This window comes from Microtus oregoni, unplaced genomic scaffold (genome assembly GCF_018167655.1).
Source record: "Microtus oregoni isolate MIOR12 unplaced genomic scaffold, Mior012 000019F_ref0000042, whole genome shotgun sequence".
NCBI classification, from domain to species: domain Eukaryota; kingdom Metazoa; phylum Chordata; class Mammalia; order Rodentia; family Cricetidae; genus Microtus; species Microtus oregoni.
The window spans coordinates 22,563,352-22,587,293 of record NW_024543078.1 but is presented as its reverse complement, the minus strand read 5'-3'; the positions used below and the strand labels follow the sequence as shown (position 1 = coordinate 22,587,293).

Below are 23,942 nucleotides of genomic sequence, written 5' to 3'. Positions count from 1 at the left end.
GTGCCACAGCTAGGCAGTCCCTGAGCAGCACAGCTGGGCTCTGTGACAATGCGGAACCAGCACCTCATTTCCACGGAGACTGAGGGGGGCAAGTTCGAGGGCTGTGCCTTCAAGTTCACGTGGGACGGTGGAGTGTCCAAGCAACCTTTCGGGTCTTTCCTGTGAGTGGAAAGGGGTGATGTGTTCAGACTCTCCTGAGATGTGTCAGAGGACGTGGCCATGAAAGAGCGTGGGGTGCTGCTGTTTGGCTGGATCTGGTTTCAGCCTCTCTGTCATAGTAACAAAGGCTGGCCTGGCCTCACTCCTCTCTGGGGGGGGGGTGCATTCTTACACTTTAGGGTTATTGTGAGGGCCATTTAGTAGAAGGGACCTGAACAGATACATATCCTACTTCTCTCCCAAGACCTTAGAAGGACACGACTAATTTCAGTAAAGAGGGCGGAGGCTCACGGCTGCCTAACAGTGTCACCCACAAGAACGTCTCCCAGTTCACCTTGTGAGGTGAGGCTTGCTCACCTGAGGGAATTGCTGGCTCCTCTCTGCTTGAATAAGGCCAGCTGTTAGGCTGCTGCGGCGAATTGGCTGTTTACAGCTCTTCAGCCAGTTAAAACAGGACTTTATCTGTCCCGGCAGAGGCTGATCTCCACCAGAGGCGTGTTGACACTTAATGCCCTTGTAAGCAAAAGGGTGTGGATGGAGCCAGTGGAATGTGGATGTAAAGTAGGCCTGACTCTGGCTTTAATCAGTCCTCCTCCCTGGTTTGTAAAAGCTCCGGTTGTCCTTTATGGCATCTGCAATTCAGGGGACCTGACCTGGAGGCCAAGTCTGGGGCCCTTGGCCTCAGGAAGGTCTTTCTGAGCGGCCCCGACAGGTTCTTAACAGCACTGATTCCTAAACCTCGCAGTACATCAGAATTACCTGGGAGCGTTGAAAAAGACGGGGATCCAGGCTGCACCCCAAACAGACTATACGCCACCACTTATAAGAACAGCAGAAAGCTTACCCGACATCCCAAGCTTAAGAGCGGGTAGTTTCCTTGGTGGGAGAGAAACCTGGTGTCATCTTTGGATCATCCAGGGGGTGTCTCCCCAGTGGGCTGCTCTCGAGAGTGGATAGCCATTTTAAAGCGAAGCCCAGATAGTCATACATATTTCATACATAAATACTTTTGTGTGCATCCCTAAGTGGTAAGGACCTAAGTAAGACCTAAATAAGAGTCTCTGTACCATCATACCTGAGGATATTTAATAACAAGCCTGTGTTCAGATTTTTTCAGTTGGTCTAAAAATGCCTTCACAATATTTGTTTTTTTTTTTTTTTAAATTAGGGCCCAAATACATACAATTCCTTTCAGTAATCTGGCTTTGACTCTGGGGTAAGGACACTGTAATTGTGTACACACAGGTGGTGATGGGTGTGCACATCTGGAAAGAGAGGTGTTCTCTTGCCTTCCTTAGCCCTTCCAGGGCCCTTGCCAGCAACGGTTCTCAACCTTCCTAAGGCTGTGACACTTCACTAACACAGATCCTCGGGTTGTGGTGACCCCCAACCACAAGTTTTTTTTCTTTGCTCTTGCTATGAATTCTAACGTAAATGTCTGGTATGCAGAAGCTCTGACTTGTAGCTCGGTTGGCCGAGTGCCTGCCTGACGTGCAGGGAGTCCTACGTTTCTTCCATCCCCAGCATAAACCAGGTATAGTTGTGTACCTCTGTAATCCCCCTGCTTGCGGGGCAGAGGCAGGAGGATCAGAAGAAGCTCAAGGCCAGCCTGAAGTACATGGAGGCGGGGGGGGGGGGGGGGGGGGGGGGGGGGGGGGGTTGGGGAATGGAAGAAGGCGCAGCAGGGTCTTGACTGGAAGCTGTAGCTAAGGGACAGGCTCCTGGGCTCCTTTGAGGAGTCCTGCTCTGACAGCTCCCTTAGGAACCAGCTGGCACTTGTGCCCCTTTAGAGGGGCAGCCTGTCCTTGCTTCCTTCCCCTGGGGTGGCTTTGTGTGGAGCTGACCTCCACCTAGGTCTCTGGGTCAGGTCCACATGATGACCACTGGCAGCAGGTGACCGTGTCTTTCTTTGTAAAGTTTGTTTCTTTTGTTGTTGTTAGACAGGCAGGGTCTTCCTGTGTGACTTAGACCAGCCTTTAACCCGCTGTGCTCCTGAAGTTCCCTGCCGGGTGCTGAGACAACTGGTCTGTGTCCCTGCCACGTCTAGACTGTACTTAAAGTGACAGCCGCCCAGATAAGTCCATTGAATTGGATTGGGGGTGAGGCAGGGTCAGCAGGAAGAGGGTAAAGACGAGGATGGAGACCAGACACCCTGATTGATTGACCTCTCCTTCCTTCCTCTGTTGAGTGTCTCGACTTGCTCTCTAGCCCAGCAGATGAAGCCCTCCTCTGTAGCCCTGTAGGACTCCGTCTTAGGTGAGGATGGATTTGCAGCTGTCGGGGATGTTCTTTGTTTCTTTCCTGCATCACAATCAGTGGCGAACAACAGCCGTTAAGCGCACGTCTTGATATTTTAAGACATCTCTAACATTATTCATCTTACATCTTGCGAAAAGGGTAGGAAAACCCAAATGCTCTTCGATAACATTGGGGTCATAGCTCATCAGTAGAGCGCTTGCCCTGAACCTGCAAAGGCCCTGGGTCTGATACCACTAGCGCCACAAAAATGAACAATCACTGAACAGAATCATGGTATACCCTTATAGTAAAATAATGTGCGGATGTGTGTGTGGGGGGGAAGACTTGAGTTGTCTGTGCTCCAGGATGTAAAGGTCAAAGGATAAAAATCAAGGTTCAGGGGCTGAAGATGATGGAGAGATGGCTCAGTGGTTAAGAGCGTTGGCTGTTCTTTCAGAGGATCCAGGTTCAAGTCCCAGGACCCACATAGTGGGTCACAGCCGTCTGTGACTCCAGTGCCAGGAGCCCCAGCAACTGCTTCCGGCCTCCTCTCTAGGAACCCATGTGATGCACAGATAGGTGTGCAGGCACATAAAATAATAAACTTGTAAAAAGCCGAGGTCCAAAGACTCTGAGAAGTACGACAGTGTTTCTGGGCACCCCCCTCCCCACGCTGGGACCACAGACATGTGCCACCGCTCCTGACTTCATGCTGTCTGGGGGAGGATCATTCCCCACGCCTGTTGCCTGCTGTTCAGTTTACCAACCAAGCTACGTCCCAGCCCACCAGAAACCTTTTAAAAGATGGCTCCCGCAGTCTTTGCCTGGTGGGAAAGGGGGATCAGATTATAGGATGTGGTAGAATATACCTTTTTACACTTTAATTTATGAATCAGACAGCAATCGGCTAAAAGAATCCATCTGTATTTACTTTGTCAGATAAATTGGTGGCTTTATTATGTCCCAGTTAATCTGTGTTGTAAGTTCTGCGCATTGCTTGCTAAGACATCCCTGATTCTGCCCTGCTGTGACCCCAGCGTGGCTGCTGTCAGTCAGTGGAATGTAACTCCTGTTCTTCCTGCAATGCCTTGCTCGACCACAGGTGATGGATGCTCTCTCAGTTCTGTTCTGAGACCCGTGGGCTTTTCCCTTCCTCACCCTGAAATACAGACCGAGCCAACAACATCTGGAACTTAACTTTAGGGGCCACAGAAGGCCCAGAACCAAGCCCTGCAGCGCGGTTAGCTGCTGTTTCCCAAAGGTGGTGGCATGGCCGCCTTTGCCTAGCGACCGCCTGGTGGCTTATCTGTTGGCATCCTGTCCACCAAATTGATAGTGTGTTTGTGTTTGTTTTTAGCTTTGGAGTGGCAGCACAAATGGGTCCCACCCTGGTAGTTTGGAATGTTCAAATGTTGAGACTTGTTCCTCACACCGGGTTCGTTCTTAGCAGCAGAGATCACAGAAAGCAAACAAATGAAATCCTCCTTCCTGAGCAGAGAAGAGCAAGAGAGGATCTTGGGGCATCTGAAACAAAGAGCATCTGGGAGTGAGCCTTAGGCAGAAGTGTTCTGGAAGACAAATCCGAGTACACTCAGCCCTGCCACAGAAATCCTTTCCGTCATGTATTCATTCTTGCTCCGGTATCTGGTACCCACACCTCAGCCTGAGTAGATGGAGCCCGCATTTGTCGTCCATTCTCCCTTCCGTTCTTGCTTTAGTACCTGATATTTATGTTAATGAGGCCCGGGTGCTATCTTTGTAAATGGCAGAGAGTGGGTGAGCTGCCTCCCTGCCTTCGGTTCTGGAATAAGTGCCGCAGTGGATAGGTGCTGAGTGTTTGCCGATCAGGTGAGGTCTTTGTTCTCCAGCACCGGCAGCCTCTCTTGTATGGATGTGCGCGGCGATGTGGCGAAAATCACCGTGTTGCTGGCTGTGACATCTGCATAGGCAGTCACACTGCTGCGCTGCTGAGACATAACCTTTGGGGGAGCACAGATGAGAGAGTAGATGAACGTTGAATGGGCTGGAAGACGGGCTTGCCCTGCACCCGTCCACACACAGTCGAGGTCCCATCATCAGCCCTTGAATATCTTGGGGCTCAGGTTCTCTTGCTGAGTGTGTTGACTCTGAAAGTTAACCCACTCTAGATGACCTCACCGAGCGTGATGCCTCCCTCCCAATCTCCCTTACCCTTCTCTTCTCTCTGTGCTCCGAGTCCACAGAACTTCACACAATTATCCCAGCCACCTCCGGGCCAACTTTATCATCTCGAGCCCCAACAGGTTTCGTTGTTTACTTCTACCTATTTATAGGTAGGGAGTGGGTGGGGCACATTAGAAGGAGTTGGCAACTTGAAGGGAGTTGGCTCTCTCCTTCCACCATGTATATCCTGGGGGTTGAAATCCGGTGGCCGTGCTTCATGGCAAAGGTCTTCACCTGCTGAGCCATCTGGTCAGCCACTCCTTGATTCTCTTGGGTGGGGGGAGTGAACTCAGAGATGTCCACCTGCCTCTGCCTCTTGAGAACTGGAATGGAAGGCATTGGCTGTCACATCGTAGCCAGAGCCGGTGTTGGTTTTTCAAACAGGCTCTCTGAGGCCAAGGATGGCCAGAACTCACTCTGTTGTCCAGACTGCCCTTAAATTAGATGAAGCCCTCCTGAGACTAGGGGGTGCAGATGTGCACCCTCTAATTTAGGGTTGTTGACTGCTGACTTTTGTAATGTTGGAACCCAAGTCTCATGTTTGTGCTCCCCCCCCCACGTCTGTGTCCTCCTTCCTTACCTAGGCCCATATCATACATAACTGTGCCAAGGCCCAGCCATAGCCACTGCCTCAGAAAGGATACACTACTTGCAGCATTTCTGTCCATGAATTGTGTGCTGATTATACAGATAAATTATTGAGGGGCATTGCTGAGAATTCCCAGAAGAGATCTGCACTGGCAGCAAATGCTTGTCTGGCCCTTTGACAAAAGTGGCTTCCCTGTGGAAGATTCCATGTGGAAGCCACCTGAGTTTCAAAAAGTTTTAAGGTGATTGATCTCAAAAGGGGCAGTAGACCTCCCTCTAGGAAAGAAAAAAGAAAAGAAAGAAACTCATTTGTTTTGAGACAGGGTGTCCTGGAACTTGCTAAGTAGCCCAGGCTGGCCTTAAATCCAGAGATCTGCCTGCCTCTGTATCTCCAGTGCTGGGATGAAAGGTATGCGCTACCATGACTACCCTCACCCTTTTAAAGGAGGGGACCCGTGTGGAGGTCAGGGGGCAACTTTGAGTGGTCACTTATCTCTTTCTGCAATGTGAGCCCTGGGGATCAAACTCGGGTCGTAAGACTTGGCAGTAAGGCCTTTATGCTCTGGACCATTTCACCAGTCCAGCTCCTAATGATCCGGTGTCCTTACGACTTGGAGTGAAAGCCCAGAGAGGGCTGGGCTGATGAGAATGGCATTTGGTACAGCATGGTGTGAGTTCATGCTGAAGTACCCATTCCCCGGCACATCTGTGGGCACAACCAGGGCTTGTTCCTGCCCTTTTGTTTGTTTCTGTCTTTGGCGACAGGGTTTCTCTCTGTAGCGAGTTATGGAACTAGCTCTGTAGACCAGGCTGGTCTTGAACTCAAGAGATCCGCCTGCCTCTACCTCCCGAGTGGTAAAGGCATGCCCCACTACCGTCTTTTCCAACTTGATATTCTAGGTCTAGATAGAGGTTTGGTTTCTCTTTAGCCTGGGTCTGGGTTTGAAGGGAAAATTGATTCCCTCAGATACCTGACCCCCAGCTGAACTCCAAAACCACACTTTGAATACTAACTTTTCCTTGCTAATCCAGCCTTTGGCTCCTCCTCTGGTCTTCCAGAGTGACTTACCCAGGTGTTAGTGTTCAGTCTTTCCCTCCTTCTCCTGTAGAATAAGCTGTGCCGTGGACCCCGTAGAGGGCGTCTGCACCAGTGGAGCCCATGGCTGTTCCATGTTGACCAGGAACAGATCAGTGATCAAGATGTTCTCACATCGTAGAATGGACACGGGATAAACGGGGGTTCCCTTTGCCTTTTCCACACTCCACAGTCCTGCCTTTTTCCACATCATAGGGCCTCATGAAAGGAAACAAAACAAAACTATTGAGGATGCTGGTACCTATGCACCCGACCTGGCTGTGACTAAGTCAAACTCTTCATGAGATTAACCACAGAGAGCCCGTTAGACTAAACATAGGTCGGTACCTCAGCATGTTATTGGGTTAGCCTGAGGTGGTTGGTCACAGTGCTTCTATATCTGAAGTTCTTTTCTCAGGAGATGACCTAAGAAATCTATACACCCTCTTAGCCACCATCCCTACCCCTGGTTTGTCCTGGCCGTTCTCTGTTGGATTGACTTTCCAAAGATGTTGCCGTCGGGAAAGCAGCCTGTTGCCAGCGGAAAGACAGCTATCCTCACAGACCCTAGATTTCATCTGTCCCAACAGCTGGCCAAGACTTTGTTTTCAAGAGAACATAAGTGAAGACAAGAGAATGGTTCCTTTTGTTCGGATTTCCCCTCCCAGACGCCAGTCCCAAGGGTCCCTTCACCTGCATTATCCATTAGTGCTGTGGATTCATTTTTTCCCCCAAATAAACAAGTCTTCCTGCCAAAGGAAATCTGCATTCTGATTGGACGCAGGGCTGTCTCAGGGCCTTCTTTTGAGTCATTCCCTTCATTTCCCTGGGTCCCGCATTCTCCCGTCCGCACCATCCGCCTTCTCCTTATGGGGCACTTTTCCCTAATTTCCTAAGGCCTTTGGCTACGTGGCCGGTCGGCATTCCTCCTTGAAAGCATCCTTCGTTCCTGTTTGCTCGGTGTTCTGAAGGCTCCCTTCCAATCATCTTTCACCTCTCCCTTCACGCTCCGGGGACACATGTGGTTTCTCCATACTGCACAGATGTGCTTGGGGGAGAGAGGCATGACTGTGGCCCTGCACACTACAGCTGGTGGACTGAGCTCCGCAATGGGGAGGTGACTTTCTCAGAGCAGGCAGGCCAGCGTGCGAGAGCAGCAGATGTCAGGCTCTACCCTGCCTTAAGGTAGAGCGAGTTGTTTGCGTCGTAAGCAGTGGCTCATGGCGTCTGGGGGGACCAAAATTCACCCTTGGATATCTGATTCCAAGCAATAAGGAACCAGTGGCTGCCAGACACTCTGATACGGGCACACACATGAGAATGCGTGTGCACACCCATGCACGGCTGTTGCAGGAGTCAGACTTGCGTCTCAGCTGCTCCATTCTGCCTTTTATCTCCGAGACACGGTAGAGGAGCAGATGAGTGAGGTGGCTGGCTACGGTTTGCCCACCTCGGAGAGGGAAATTCGTGAAGCATCCTCACGGCTGCTGTGTGTGTGAACTGATGAACGTTCTGTGTCTACAGCCTCTGCTCAGTACCAATGGGAGTGGGTCCATTTATCCCGTCCACGCGGTTTTGTATGAGGAAGCCAGAGTTCTTTGGCTGCTTTGTATTTTGACAAGAAAAAAGTCTATTTTTGTCTTCTGGTCCCTGTTTGTCCCCACGTCAGGAAAATACACCTGCTTTGCTTCTGTGACATTTTTTTTTTGCAAGCAGTCTGTTCAGCTCTGTGGGTTCAGGGTGTAGTGACAGTTACAATGGTTTATTACCAACTTTGCCCAAGCCCTGCCCCCCATGAAATTTTCCCTATGTTCTTTCATTGATAAACATTTAAGCAAAATTCTGCTTAGTATATTTGTGAGCTACTGAATAAAATGAACATTTTATGGAATTCGTATTTTTCACACCCAAGATGAAAATAAGGTTTGCGTTTAGTGGGTTGGTTGGTGAGTTTATTCTCCTGCCCACGCCTCCTTTTTGAGGCGGGGTCTCAAGTAACCCAGGCTGACCTCAGACTTGAACAAGCCAAGATGACCTTAAACTCCTGATCCTCCTGCCTCAGCCTCACAAGTACTGGGGTTACAGCTGTGCCACTGTACTGAGCTAGGAATTAAAACTTAAGTAAATATAGCATTTATCTGAAAAAGGGTGGCTTTATGATGTTATCCATAATATAAACTCATTCTACAGTAAGGAGATAGAGGCTCAGAGAAGCCACAGCAAGCCTGGGTTTTGAGCCAAGACACCTGGGTTCCAAGTTCATTTTGCTACTGCAGAAGATTAACTTACGGTAGCATTGCTATCCATGCTTTCGGATCTTGACATTGACTTGTGTTTGGTTTTTAACAACAGAACACGTATAACTGCTTAAAAGAAAACAAAAAACTTGGCAAATTCAAACAAGGCAAGAACCTTAAACTAAGTCTCTGTGGGACTGGAGAGGTGACTCAGAGGTTTAAAAGCACCCAGCACCCACACGGGTGCCTCACAACCCCCTGTAATTCCAGCTCCAGGGATGCCATACCCTCTTAGGGCCTCTGCTGGCACTGCACTCACGTGGTGCACAGACCTACGTGAGGTTCAACACTCATACACATAAAGTAAATAAATCTTTTTTAAAAACGAAAATGAAGTCTATTAGAAAAGTTTAAGAAACCAGGGGCCGGTTTGCTATGTTTCTGGTGGTTTGGCTTTTTTACTGCCTGTGCCAGAAAATGAACACGTGAAGGCATGGGAGCCCAGAAGCCAAAGCAATGCTACCTGATTTCCATGGTTCTAGATCCAGTTTTTTGAAAGCGATCTATTTCTTATTAGAAATGCCAGCACTGACCTGGACTTCTGTGTTAGTCAGTATCAGTTACTTTCGGTTGCTGTGATAAAATACCATGACCAAAAACAACCTACAGGAAAGTTTATGTTGGCCTTTGGTTCCGGGCAGGAGGATGGGAGGTACCCCTAATGGTAAGGTAGGCATGGCAACAGGCATTGGGAGCCAGAAGCTGACTTCACCTTCCCATTCAGACAACCCACACCACCAGCTAGGGACCAAGTGCTCACATAAGCCAGCCAATGGCAAGCACTTCTTAACCCAGACCTCTGCAGCTGCCAACTCCCCCGCCCCCCCCCCAGGCTCAGGTCCCCAGCTGCCTTGGGTAGTGGCAGAGGCCACTGTAGATGGTCAGGTGAGACAGGAAAATTGCACACAGTTGATTCCTGACTAATGGTAGTCAATAGCAAACGGAGCCATCCAATAGAAATGCCCACTAAAGATGGCAGAAACGGGCTTAGCAGCTGAGAGCACTTGTTGCTCTTGCAGAGGATCCAGGTTCGGTTCCTAACACCCATGGAGTAGCTCACATGACTCTAGATCTGAAGGATCTGGCCCCTTTTCTAACCTCTGCAGACACCAGGCGTGGACACAGTGCACATGCATACACACAGGCAAAACACTCACTCAAAAAATTTCTTTTAAAGAAGTTAAACTGTAGACTGAAGAACACTCAGTACAAACCATTTTTACAGTGCTCCACGAGCCACCGAGAGTTAAAACTGCTTGCAGTGCGAACCTGGCAGCATGAGTTGGATCTTGGAACCCTTTTAGAGGAAGGCGAGAACAATTCCACAGTGTTGAACACCCTTGACCACCACAGGTGCACCATGCCGAGTGCATATGCTGTATATACACCTGATGTAATGTAAAATAGTGTGAGTGTCTCAGATCCTTTGGCTTCCAGCTGTTTCTCAAAGTTTTTTGGTTCAGGCTAATTAGAATCAAGCTAATCGGGTGTGAAAGTGTTGCTGCAGGCCCAAGTTCTGTAACCATATACACATAGGGGGTGCAGAGGTTCCCTGGTCACGTGAACATAGGAGATGGAAGGCTACGCAAGCCTGAATAGAGTGTGTGTACGTGTGTGTGTCTGTGTCTGTAGTGTGTATATTCTTAAAGGTTATTTTCAAGGAACAGCCTTTAAGAAATCTGAACCTAGAAACATTTCAGAGTTCAGATTTTGGTGACTTTCCTTATAGTTGAGAATATTTTTTAATGGGTGGACTTGTCAGCAGTAGCAACGATTGTGGGTTTTAAAAAAAGATATACTGTGTGTGTGTGTGTGTGTGTGTGTGTGTGTGTGTGTGTGTTGCCGATGGAGATCCAGAAGAGGGCATAGAACCCTGCATAGCTGGAGTTACAGGATGTCATGAACGCTACCTGAAGGCAGGTGCTGGGAACCAAACCCAGGTCGTCTGGAATAACAGCCAGTGCTCTTAACCCCCCGAGTCATCCTCCAGCCCTATTGTGGCTATTAAAGTCATAGTTTTCCTTTTCCTAACAGGTTATATGTTTACCTTTGTGTGTTTAACCTTATTTTGAAATATTTCATACTTGCAGGAAAGTGGCAACGATAGTGCAAAAAATTCCTTCCTCTGGTTCCCAGTTGGTACTATCACAGTTTACCCAATCTAGCATTTTCCTTTTGTTTTGTTTGGTTTTTCGAGACAGGGTTTCTCTTGCAGCTTTGGAGCCTGTCCTGAAACTAGCTCTTGTAGACCAGGCTGGTCTCGAATTCACAGAGATCTGCCTGCCTCTGCCTCCCGAGTGCTGGGATTAAAGGCGTGCGCCACCACCCTGCTCTAGCTTATTCTTTCGTGGACACATACTCATTGCTGGGTTTGTTCATGTTTGTTTATCTATTTACTTACTTATGTGTGTGCACGTGCGTGCCCGTACGTATAGGTGCCAGAGTGTGTGTGCATGTTGGGCCGGAGGACAATTTCCCATGTGCTCTATGGCTCCGTTCAACTTATTCGTTATTAATTTGAAATGGGGCCTCTCACCTGGGACTTTTCTAGGAGGGTAGACCAGGCAGCAGCCTCTGCGGTGTCCAAGCTTGCTTGTTTTCATGCTTGCTCCCCTTGCCCCCCTGCACTGCGGTTAGCACACACTGCAACATGCCTGACTTCTTAACATGGGTTCTGTGTGTTGAACTAAGATCCTCAACTAAGCAGTACCCCCTGCCCCTGTTTTTGTATTTTTAGCTAGTGAAATCTGGCTTACAAAGTTTTGTTTTTTTTAGACTCGAGTATCATGTAGTCCAGACTCACTGTGTAACTGAGGATGATCTTGAACTTCTGATCTTCCTGCCTCCACTTCACCAGTGTTGGGGTTGTTTTTGTGCGACTGTTCTTGGTTAATGCATTGCTGGTTATCAAACCCAGGGTTTTTTTTGTATGCTAGGCAAGCATTCTTCCAGCTAAGCCGCATTCCCAGCCCCTAACTTACAAAACTCTCTAGTAAGCTATAGGTTTTTCGTTCGAATCCTAATAGAAGCTCCTTACGCTGGAGAGGTATTCACCTCCATGTGACTACCTTAGGGCCAGTGTCTATAAAGTTGGGAATTGTGAGAGAATGTTTGGCTAGGCCCTGTTGCTACCGTCCTCATTTTGGTCCCACGCTCTGCCCTAGTCATTCTGGATTAGTGAGAGTTGATGTGGCCTGGGGCTGTTGGCTGAGGTAACTGTCAGTTTCAGGACATAAAGGGACAAGGCAGAGGTTTTGGTCCTTAGTGAGATCTGTGTTTTCCTGGAGTGACTTGACTTGTTTTCACAATGTATCAACATGGAGAGTTTTGGAAGTGACGTCTAGTTTCGTCAGTGGCTTTGCTTGCAGGCTAAACAAATTTTTTTCTCAGCTGTGAAATCAAAGTCCCATCTTCAGATGATTTAAGTCATCCTGTTTGAGCATGAAGTAAGTTGAACCGACCCTGCCACCTTACATAGGCCTTTGTTGGTGTGAGGGACGAGGGATGTGACTTACATAAGCTGTCAGGGAACATTGCCAAAGCTGTATGAGGAAGCTGGGAATGGACTCCATAGTGTTAGCACTGAGCTCATGAACAGGGAGGGCTTCAGGGCACAAGGAAGCTCTCACCAGCCGGCCTTAGGAAGAAAGCTGTACCAGGCATTCATTCAAGGGCTCAGTGGAGGTTTCACAGTGGCCTTGGGATATGTGGTTCATACCAGCTGGAAGACTTAGTCAGCCTCAGCTCCCACACCCACAGGGCGCTGGGTGGCAGATGTCTCTCTCTCCTCGCTCCTCCCATTCACATGGAAGCTTCACGCCTTAGTAACCGTGTGCCTCATTCTGGTTCAGATTGCATCCTAGCGATTGAAAAATCATGTATAAATAAATACTCCATAAAAACTTTCGAAGGTAACTCAAAAGAGACCAAGATATCAGGTGCAGCAACTTATCTGGGTTTTGCAGTGTTTCTTTATCCCTGTCTTTGTATCACTCATATGTGGGGTTAACTAAAACATCTGTAACACACCATAGAACATTTCATGTTACCCCAACATGCTTCAGTAACACGCTTTCTTCGTTTTGTGGTTGTTTTTGTTGTTGTTGAGATAGGGTTTCTCTGTGTAGCTTTGACTACCCTGGAACTTGCTCTGTAGACCAGGCTGGCCTTGAACTCAAAGAGATCTGCTTGCCTCTGCCTCCCAAGTACTAGAATTAAAGGCATGTCCCACCACTGCCCAGCTACTAACGCAGTTTCTGAAGACCATCTTTCTAATTTTTGAGACAGGGCCCCTGGTAACCTAAGCTGGCCCCAGGGTCTGCACAGCTGAGGTTGACCTTGAACTCCCTGTCCTTCTGCACCCACCTTCCCAGTGCTGAGAAGTGTGCCACCATACCCAGCTTCATGCAGGCTGGGGAATTAAACCCAGGGCTGGTGCATGCCGTGGCAAGCATTCCACCAATGGACCACCCTATTCGCAACTCCCAAAATTATTATTTATTTACTTATTTTTCAGAAAGGGTCTTAATTTTATAACCCAGGCCTCATGGTCTTGGGTCTACTGCATCAGCCTCCCAGTGGATCACAGGAATGTGTTACTACGTCTACCTCCAAAATTATTTTTATATATAGGCTTTTATAATTTCTGTAATTGGTAGTCTCACAGTGCACAAATCAAGCTTCGTAGAGTCACGTACACCTGTAATACCAGCATTAGGGAAGCTGAGGCAGGAGGATCATGAGTTTGAGGCCAGCCTGGACTGAACAGTGAGTGAGAGCTGGTCACAAACACAATGCGGGAATCAGCAGAGTCCCAACCTCACCTATTCAATCAATAGCTTCTGAGATGGTTCCTTCCTGGTTCTGGATCTGAACAGTTCCTTGGTTTGTAGGGCGATGCTCAGCTCACACTTGTGGGTCTCTGGAGAGGAATCTCAGAGGGCGAGCCATGTATGAGCTTGGCTTTGTGGGATCTCAGCCTTTTGTCAATAATTGATCATCGTCACTTACAGGAATTTTTTTTAAACAATATTTTAATTGGAAAAAGCATCTGTCAGCTGTCAGGCTCCCCGTTCCCGCTTTTCAGAAGCAGGATGTTGAATGTGAGTAATGCCAACAGGCCTATAAACTGCGGACTCTAACCCTCGGATGACTCATCTGGTACAATGCAGTATATTTGTCAAGGAGACTGAATCATATATGGGGGGAACTACTTCTCAGGCAGCCAGCTGGTTCTCAGGTCAGCCAGAGAGGATCCATTTTTATCGGAAGCTTTAGAGTAGCGATGAGGCTGATAGCTGGCACTTGGACTCCGCGATGTAGAGGAAATGGCATCTCCGGGCAGGTATTGTGCTGACTTGAGCTCCTGTTTCTCCTTGCTCTCCTCCCAGTGTTTAACCTTTCCAGGGGTTCGCCTGTAGCATATTCTTAAGGGAGAAACATTATTCTCAGGGACCAGTGAGTGTGAGCGTGTGTGAGTGTGCGTACATATGTGTGCGCGTGTGAGTGTGCTTGTGTGCTCGCCCACATGCGCGGATCCGGAACCTCTGATCTGGTGGACAGAGCTCTTCTTTACCTGTCCCCTTTATGAACCTCCTTAGAGATTCAGATAAACATGGCTTCACCCCATCATTTTATATTAGTAAGTTTTAAAGATCCTGTTTGGGGACAGCTTGCAGGAACAGCCAACCTAGGGGGTAGGTTAGGATGCTGAAAGAAAGTAAGCAGGGGGCAGCTGAAGTGTAATTGCGGGTAGCTTTTGGTATCCGTCCTTTTGTCACCCCCCCCCCCCAATGTGGCCTCGTGCAAAAAAAAAAGAAAAGAAAAAAAAAAACTTTCTCCCCTCCTGAGTGGATATGTTTGTTTTTTTGCAGATCATGATTTGCTCGTACTGAATTCATGTGTTAACTTTTCCAAGGTAGAGGAAAAGGGAGTGGGGATTTGGTAGTAACGTGTAATTATAGCTTCCACATGACCTGAAGGATCTTTCCACATAATTGGGAGGCTGGGGCTGCCCCTTTGACCTTCTCTCTTTCTTCACTCACTAAATTTAAACAATACCCGGCTAGCAGAGGCAAATGCCTTGTTTATCTGCGTATATTAAACATTCCTCTGTGTGTTGACAGATGATTCGGTGTCTCCTCGTATTTTTAAAGGACGCCTTTTCAGTCCTCCTTGTTAGGGACAGTTGATGGAGTTAGTTTGTGTCTGTGTTGTGTCTGCTTGCTGGTCGTTCTGTCCACACTGGGTGGGTCAGGACCTGTAAGACTGGCTCCCATAGGTTTGCCTGGGATGTCGTCCACGGCACAGTTCCCTCTGTGGTGTCAATCCTGCTGTCCCTTGGAGAGTATCAAACAGATCTGGAGTTATCAGACTGGAGAATGAGGCAGGCTTTGTCCCTGTTTTCTTTATTGTAGAACCTATAATAATAACATTTTTTTAAAGGTATATGAATTTTAAACTCTTGGTAAATATTTTTCATTTATTGGTTTCAACACATTCAGAAATTCATATGTTTTGGAAGGGGTTTGCTTGGTATGTTCTGTTTGTAGATTAAAGTGTGTGTGTTTTTTTTTCTTGTTTTAAGAATGGCCAGCTTGTTTTTAGAGACAGACTGCCTTTAAATTTCATTAATTTTACATTCTATAAATGAAAGCCACCTGTCACGGCGTCACTGGCTAATTACGGTCAAGGACGATAATGAGGAAGAATAGTGTTTGGGGTATGTGGGGGTCTGGCTAAGAATTTCCCTGCCCACATCTGTAGTGCTTATTTTTGTGTGCATATGTGCGTATATGTATATATATAGTACGCATTTAATAATAGCATTTGGTGATATTAAAAAATATTTGAGATTCAGAGCGAGAGCCCCTTGCCTTCTCAGGAAGATTCTGTTTCAGAGTTAGGGAAGCTGCTTTAAACATGCTGAATTGACTAGAGTTCTTATCTTTGGTGGCTTTAGAGTGAATGGGTTCCTCTAGAGTTTTGGTGAAAGCCTAAACTCGGTTTGGGGTGGCTCACTTTGTCAAAAGTTCAAGGAAGGTGGGTCTTGCCTGTCGTGTCCACATTCAGGAGGGCAAATAGGAGGACTGTTGTAAATCCCAGGCCAGCCTGGGCTATAGTATAAGACTCTGACTTCCAAGGCCTATACATTTAAGGTCAGCCTGGTCTATATAGCAATTCCAGGACGACCAAGGCTGCACCATGAGACGGTGTCTCAAATAATAATTATAATTAATAGTATTATTTTTTTACTATCTTGCAGAAGAATGGCTCATCTTCTCTAAGTTCATGGAAACAAGGTTCATTTATCTCCCCCCCCCCCACACACACACACGGCCTACAGAAAATGGCTCTAAGCACTTCCTTTAAATCTCCTGATTTATTGGCGTTTTCTATGAAAATATCCTGTTTCCCCCACTCTCCGTCTCATTGCGACTAGCCCAGGTGCTTTCCAGCTCTTCCAGAGCTCTGACCTAGCTCAACACATGAGCAGCTCCCAGAGGTACCAGCTATGTTGAGTACTGAGAGCCATCAGCCCAGGGTGATCATGGCCTTTAGCATTCTGAGAAGAATTCAGAGCCACAGCTGGTACCAAAGTCTCTTCCTTCCGCTTAGGAGCGGTCAGTGGACAGGCATGTGCGGTGCAGTTCCATGTGGGAGCCCTTGGCACCTAGGCTCAGCTCTGCTCTGCCCTTGGTTGCCGAAAGAATGCTGTACTCCAAAATCCACATGATAGTGGTTTTGGTGGCCACGTTTTCTAAGCCAAGACAAGTGACAAAACTAAGGACAGAGGATGCTTTTTCTCCCCGCTGTTTCTTGGCGGGTGGCAGTCAGGGAGTGCATATATTCTGAGAGATCACAGTGTCCAAGGTACCTTAGTGGGGCAGACAGCTTGCTTCCCTGTCTTCACTGGTTGGGAGACTCCCCTCCTCTTTTTAGGATCTATGAAAGCTCTAGTCACATTTAAAGCTATATGAATTCAGTAACTATTTCATAAAAACAAGCTAATTTAAAACCACTATAGACCGGCTGCCAGCATTTAAAAATACTCACGGGCTTTTGAGTCCTGTCTCTGCAGGCTGCCCCTCTGTTCACATGTGAGAGTGTGCACGGTGACATGCCCGGCTCCTACCGGAGGCTTTACCCCTGTGCATTGCCAATGCAGTGGTGTCAGCTTGTCCTACATCGGGAGCATATGCCCAGCACACACACACAGTACCATTATTTGGAAATTGTAGGTTTTCTGTATAGCTCAGAAAGGCCAGAGACAAGCATAGTGTGGGTTCCATAAGACACAAGCTCTACTCTGAAGAAGGCGTAAGTGGGGTACATGCCCACTCATATCCAGCCACTGTGGATGCATTGACAACCCTCCACCCTTGTCTTGGCGTGGGTATGGACACATAAAGCCGATGCTTCAGACAGGCTGGTACCTCAGCTCTCTCTGAAAGAGCTTTTGGCTTGGATTGCAAGTGGAGCCTTCCTTGCCCCACCTTCTGAGCGGCTGCTGGGACTGTGGAAGTATTTCAGGAAGATGCATCTTCAGACCCAGCCCAAGACAAACTGCATTGTTTTAGGCGTTAACTCCTGCAACTGTAAAGAATGGAAATTCTCTTTCTCTTCCTCCCTCTATCTTCTTCTGCCTCTCTCCTTCCCTCCCTCCCGTCTCGTCTCCGTCTCTCCTTCTAAACACTTGTTCCCTGCATTGCCTGCCACTGCTCTGGCCCCGTGGGCCCTGCTGCTTGACTGGGCCCCTTGAATTCCATTAGATGAGCACAAAGAGCATGTGTCACCGGGGCTGCTCGGGGAGGGTGATGAGCAAAGCCAGTGTCTGTGGGTGGGCATGTGTTCTCATCACATCGAAGAGCTGCAGTGTGCAAAATCTGGCAGGGACTTGTTCCAAAGAAAAATCAAGCCAGTCCCTCCCCCCCCCCCCCCCCCCGCCTTGAGGAATATTAAAAACACAGCTAACTCCCATGGAGAAGAAATAGAAGTGTTAGAGAATTTCTGTACTTGTGTTTAGTAATCTTTAAAACTGAGGGTCATCATAAAAATGTCAGGGGTGCGAGTCTGTTCATTGCATTATAGACATGTTAAATGTTCATTATGGACACTTGTCAAGGCTGGGGAGATGACACAGTGGTTTAGAGCCTTTGCTGCTCTTGCAGAGGACCTGGGTTCAGTTCCCAGCACCCACATACATGGCAGCTCACAATGTAGCTAGTTGTTTTTACTATTCTTTGGGGGACCCGCGACCCAACTCCCAAATAAATCTCACGGAGTCTTATTCTTTCCTATGAATACCTGGCCTTAGCTTGCCTTATTTCTCACCAGCTTTTCTTAACTGATTATCCCATCTACCTTTGCCTCTGGGCTTTTATCTTTCTCCATTCTGTATACTTTTATTTATTTCTTACTCTCTGGCTTGCTATGTAGCTGGATAGCTGACCCCTAGGGTCCTCTCTCCTGCTTTTCTCGCTCCTTGATCTTCTCTTCCCAGATTTCTCCTATTTATTCTCTCTGCCTGCCAGCCCCGCCTGTCCTTTCTCCTGCCTAGCTATTGGCTGTTGAGATCTTTATTAGACCAATCAGGTGTTTTAGACAGGCAGAGTAACAGAGCTTCACAGAGTTAAACAATTGTAACATAAAAGAATACAACACATTTTTGCATCATAAATAAACGTTCCCCAGCATAAACACATGGAACACATCTTCAACCAATATTCTACAGCATCACAACCTCCTGTAACTCCAGTTCCAGGGGATCTGACACCCTCCGTGGACACTAGGCACATATGTGATATACATACATACATACATACAGGCACTCTCATGGCCTTAAAATAAGTATAAAAAATTTTTTAAAGAATGTTGTTGTTGGGGGCTGGAGAGATGGCTCAGTGGTTAAGAGCATTGCCTGCTCTTCCAAAGGTCCTCAGTTCCATTCCCGGCAACCACGTGGTGGCTCACAACCATCTGTAATGAGGTCTGGTGCCCTCTGCTGGCCTGCAGACATACACACAGACAGAATATTGTATACATAATAAATAAATTTTTTTTTTTTTAAAAAAAAGAATATTGTTGTCTAAGAGCTTAGAAGATTTTTTAGTGCTCACAGTGGAGGCATACAGTTCTGCTTCACAGTTTTGGTCTTTGAAATGGTTTTATAAGAAAAGCCATTTTTTCTGGCAATTAAAGGTACTACCTAAGAAGTTTGTGTTGTATGTGGCCTGCCTTATGCATGAAGGAGCAGAGCAAAGACAACCTTGGCCTTGCACTCAGCTTCCGGAGAAGGTTCTGCACATGTGCTAATTGTTTCCCTTGTCACAGTGGTCCTCCTTAGACTGTAGGAATGTTCCTCATCACAACCCAGGCTCCCTTCTCTCTCAGGTTCCCTCTTTTCATTGTGACAGAACGCAGGATACAGGGCCAGTGAGGTGGTTCATCAAGTAAAGGCCGCTTGCTGCCAAGCCTGAGGACCCACGCGCTGGTGGGGAGAGAACCAACTCATGGGGGCTGCTCTTTGACCAGACATGCCTTGTGTCATATAAATACCCCTCCCCTCATTAACACAAGCAAATGCTTTTTAGCCCCCAAACTTAAGAGTTTATCCACTTCAACTACTTTTTTGTCAAGTAAGGGTGATTATATATGCATTCTAGATCTCTAGAACATTTTAACCTTGCAAAGCCCAAACTCACCCTTGATAATTGAGTCCTCCCTTCCCCGCCCCTCCCCACCCCAGGGCAACCACCGCTTTCTTTGTCCCTGGCTTTGACTAAGGCATTTAGAATTTAGATAACGATATAAACAGGGCAGTGGTTTGTCCTTTTTTGGGGGGGGGGGGGGTGGCTGGCTTTTTTTTAGCATTCTCAAAGTTCATCCCATGTTGATTTCCTTCTTTATTAAGGTTGAATAATAACCCAGTGTGGATATTGCTACATTGTTTAACCATTTGTCTCTGGATGGGCCCAGCAGGTGTTTAGATGATTGCCTCCTCTTGGCTTCTCGTGAATTCTGCAGTGAAAACGTATCTGAACGAGTCTGTGGTGGTGGAATTGCCGTGTAGTAAACGTTAAGGTTGGCTGTATGCACACACGCAAGGAGACGCACTAGCGTGCCTCGTGTTAGGCTTCGCCTTTTCGGTTTGCAGAACTTCCTTATAGACTGACTCACTGGAGGAAGTTGCTGGATGCAGGGTGGCTTATTTGTGGTGCCTTAGGAATGGTGACTGTCCTAGAGAACCAGGCTGAAGGCCAGAGAGACGGCTGATGAACGAAGGCATTTGCTGCCAGGGCTGATGACCTGGGTTCGATTCCTGGAGCCCACACAGTAGAAAGGGAAGAACTGACTGCAGGCTGTCCACCTCCACACATTCTCTCGCTCTCTCTCTCTCTCTCTCTCTCTCTCTCTCTCACACACACACACACACACACTCAAATTGTTTAAAATAAAAATTGTAATCTTAAAAAGGGAGAGAGCGAGACCAAGCGTAATGTGATCTCAGCTTTACTGTCGGGAACACACCATAGGATGAGCTGAGTTGGAGGCTGACTGGCACCATGGTAAACATCTTTTTGTGGGTTTTTTTTTTTTTTTTGACGCTAAAGTGTTGCTCACAATGATGGCTTTTACTGTGTTGACTTCAGGGAACCTCTTATGTGTGCCAGGCGTGGCAGCACATGCCTTTAGTGCCAGCACCTGGGAGTTAGTCAGGTGGATCTCTGAGAGTTCAGGGTTAGCCTGGTCTATATATGGAGTTCCAGGTCAACCCAGAATATATACATATATTCTGTGTGTGTGTGTGTGTATGTAATATGTGTATAGAATATATATATTTTATACACACATAGTGATATCCTGCCTTTAAAAAAAAGCTTTCTCCACTTCCTACGGTGCTACAGTTACAGACATGGGTCAGCACACATAGCTTATTAAATTTATTTTTAAAATAGTTTTCATGTCTTTCTTGTTTGTGCGTACGCGCGCCCCCTCGCACGAGCTGAGGATTGAACCTCTGGCCTTGTCCGTGTGCATCCTAGGTGAGCGCCCTGCCACTGAGCTACATTTCCAGGCCTGTTCTCTTCCTTTTTCAAAAGACTTCAGTAAGCATGCCCTGCTCTGGGAAGTTTATGATTGCGTAGGAACTCTGACAGTGCACCTTCGTGCGGCCCAGGGTCTTGGTGGCTTCTGGTCTTGTGCGGTTAGAGGTATTCCGTTGCGTCTTACTACTTGAAGTTTTCTGCTTCTGTGGTCTGCGGGATGTTTCAGAAGCATGTGTTTGCTAACGCCCTTGGCAACATTAAAAGACTATGAAGCCCATTTTTTAAAAATCCAAAATTGAAAAGAGACCTCAAAAGCCCTCCGGCTCTTGTCCCTGTCTTGCCCTCAAGAGGCTGTGGCTCAGTAGTAGACTTGACATGTCACACCCAATTGTGAGAAGGGGATGTGTTACAGCTTAGGTCTAGGGATACTAATAAATCCCAAGTGGAATGACCTCTGTCCAGGGGAAACCGCCAAGATGGCCCCGCCCCACCTTCCAGCTGTCGCTCTGTCCCAGAGTTAGTGATTCTCTTGGCTTTAAATTCCTTCATGGCCATTCCCTAAGCCAGTAGATCTGAAGATCCCAACAGCACCCCCGTCCAGGGGCTTTCCCCGCAGCCCAGAGCCCTGTTTGTAAGCAGTGTGGGGAGCGATGGGCAACCACCCTTTATCTGTCCCTGGTCACTAGCCTTGCTCAGTCCGTTTTCCATCTGAGCGAGGGGTGCGATTTAGTTGCTCCTGGTCTTTCTAGCTGAAAGGGTGCGGGAAACTAAGTTGTTTATCATCTCTTCACCACGCGATGGGAGGCCTAACTGCCAGTGTCTGCTGGGGAGTCAAAAATCCACCCCCCCCTACACACACACACACACACACACACACACACACACACACACACGAGAGCAGCTACCTTGAACAAGTTTCATTTGCTGCTTATCTTCCCCTCCCTAGAGAAGGAGGTGACAGGACTCTGGTGAAAAAGAACTGAATGAATCGCTGACTCTTGCCCCCTGAGAGGACAGCCCATGGGTGGATCTGCCTAGGATATAAAGCGAGGCTCATAAAAGCCCTGCCTGTGGCTTGTGGGCCTTGGCGCTCCTTCCTTCCTGTGGGCTAAATTATCACCTTTTGTTTGGAACAGATCTTAAGAAGGACTGGCCTGTAAAAGATTTTGTAGGTTTTGAATTTGCTAAAACTGGTAAAGTAATTTCCTGCCCTTTTGACTGTGGGAGAAGGGTAGGGTAGCAGGGGAAATAAATGTGGTCGTGCACGGGACAGAAGGAGGCAGACGGTTCAGGGCATTATTACGCCGTATAGACCTAGATTTCACTCTCACCGGCCGCAGGTTGTCTGCTGACATTCTTACTCCTTTGCGCTCACCAATGAGGAGGTCAAGGGTAAAACTAGAAGGAGGTATGGAAGTTCAGCGGCTCTGGGTCTGTCCTGGGTTGGAGATGATTGACTTTAAGCCACCCCCTTTGCCGTTTGTGTTTTGAAAGCCTGGTTTTCTTTTATTGCTGGTGTGATTTAATGTGGTGGGGGTTCCTTCTGTCCAGTGGTTCAGGGTCTCTGTTAGCTGGCCATGGTTGCTTTCAGGTAAAAAGAAGAGTTTGTCTGCCTCAAGATGGAAATCCCTTAAATCTTGGTTAATTATGAACTCTGCCGACCCTGGGCTAAGTAGAGCAGACCGAGCCCTAAACATCAGTTCAGCTTTGGCCCTTTGCCTCCCAGGGCTCTCTTGTCCCCAGTTTTTGCCCTGAAACTCAGCCCTCTAGGGCACATGCTTAGTCTCTAAGAATTAGACACATTTGTTTTTCAAAACAAAACAAAACTTAAATAAAATAAAGCTTATTTCTAAAACTACTGATGTCAAAGTTATGCTTTGGTGATTTTTTTCCATTTATCATTTCCTGAAAGCACCATATTAGCATTTTTTAAAGTTGCATATAATGCATGTAATCATGGCACCTGCTGCAGATGCATTGCATTTTTGTGGTTCTGTAGTAACTGTGGTCAGGGGCCAGAGCATCACAGTAAGGCAGGGTGGAGCAGAGGAGAGGGCCCTGCGGCAGGCCGAGGCCTGATGTAACCTTATCTTGTACCTGGAATCCCCACCTAGCGTGTGCTCAGTTTCTAGAAAGAATTTTGATTTCTTTTTTTTTTAAATTCATTTTCATTTTATGTGCATTGGTGTTTTGCCATGGGTGTCTGATTCCCTGAACTGGAGTTACAGATTAGTTGTGAGCTGCCATGTGTGTGCTGGGAATTAAACCCAGGTCCTCTGGAAAAGCAGCCAGGGCTCTTAACTGCTGAGCCATCTCCAGTGCCAAGCCCCCTCCCCCGGGTTTTAAGAACTTGGATTGTTATTTTTTAAAAAATGTGGTTTGGTTTGTGTGTGCTTTTGAATCTGATGGATCTGTTCTTGTTGCCAGAGGGCATGAGAGGCTTAACTACCTGGAGCCAGTGCTTTCGAACTCTATAATTACAGGTGCAGTCCCCAGCCTCCAGCTGTTGCAGGGTAGGGGTCACCCTTGACTGGCCACGCCCACTTTGGTGGAGGGGGGGTAGAGATCTGACTTTCAGCTATGACGAGTAAAGGACAGAGTCTCTTTGGCTCTTCACAAGCAGGGTCTCCATCCCCGATGACTGTGCACGCAACACACTCAGGAAAGCACCAGGCCCCCCAAAATAAAGCAGTAAACACAAAAAGAAACCAGGAAAAGTCACCCGAGCGGTGTTTTCATCCCCCATCATCCCCTATTATCTCGGCAGGGTGCCCCGGAAGGCCACACTGACACAGAGTGTGGACTAAGAGCATCTTAGGTCACTAGAATCGCTTTTCAGGTGCTGAATTGAAGATGGACCTTTTGGGGGGAGAGGGTGTTCTGCTTTTGGTTTTGTTTTCTGTTTTTCAAGACAGAGTCTCTCTTCGTAACCAGGAACTTGCTCTGTAGACCAGGCTGGCCTCCAACTCACAGAGATCCACCTGCCTCTGTCTCCCGAGTGCTGGAATTAAAGGAGGGCGCCACCACTGCCCAGCAGAGATTTACTTTTGATAATCCCTTCTCTCCAGGTTCTTCACTGTCATTTTTCTACTGACCGGAGTGTGTTATGGTTTGAGATAGCACGGCAGAACCGGATGTAGGAGATAGATGCTTAGGTGTGAAATTAGCAATTTCGTGTTAAATGCTAAGCTAACGAATGCACTCTGTAAACTGCTGCCAAGTAGCGCAGACTAGCGTTTCCTAAGGGGACGCCCATTGTGAGTCCACACTGCTCCTGCGCTCTCCATGCTCAGGGCATGTGAATTTACTCCTGGAACTGACACTCCTGGCTACAGA

The 23,942-nt window shown here is 47.6% G+C and overlaps 1 protein-coding gene across 2 annotated transcripts in view; it reads left to right on the top strand.

The window, feature by feature from the left end:
* Nucleotides 1-23,942, top strand: part of Spred2 (sprouty related EVH1 domain containing 2) — a 109,090-nt gene that overhangs the window by 43,273 nt on the left and 41,875 nt on the right. The window contains exon 1 of one of the 2 annotated variants that reach the window (XM_041669139.1): nucleotides 13,818-13,903. The exons of the other annotated variant lie outside the window; for it this stretch is intronic. Coding sequence (XP_041525073.1) covers nucleotides 13,887-13,903 — 17 coding nt within the window. The 5' untranslated portion in view covers nucleotides 13,818-13,886. Of the gene's footprint in view, nucleotides 1-13,817; nucleotides 13,904-23,942 lie in introns of those variants that run through there. 2 annotated transcript variants of the gene reach the window in all.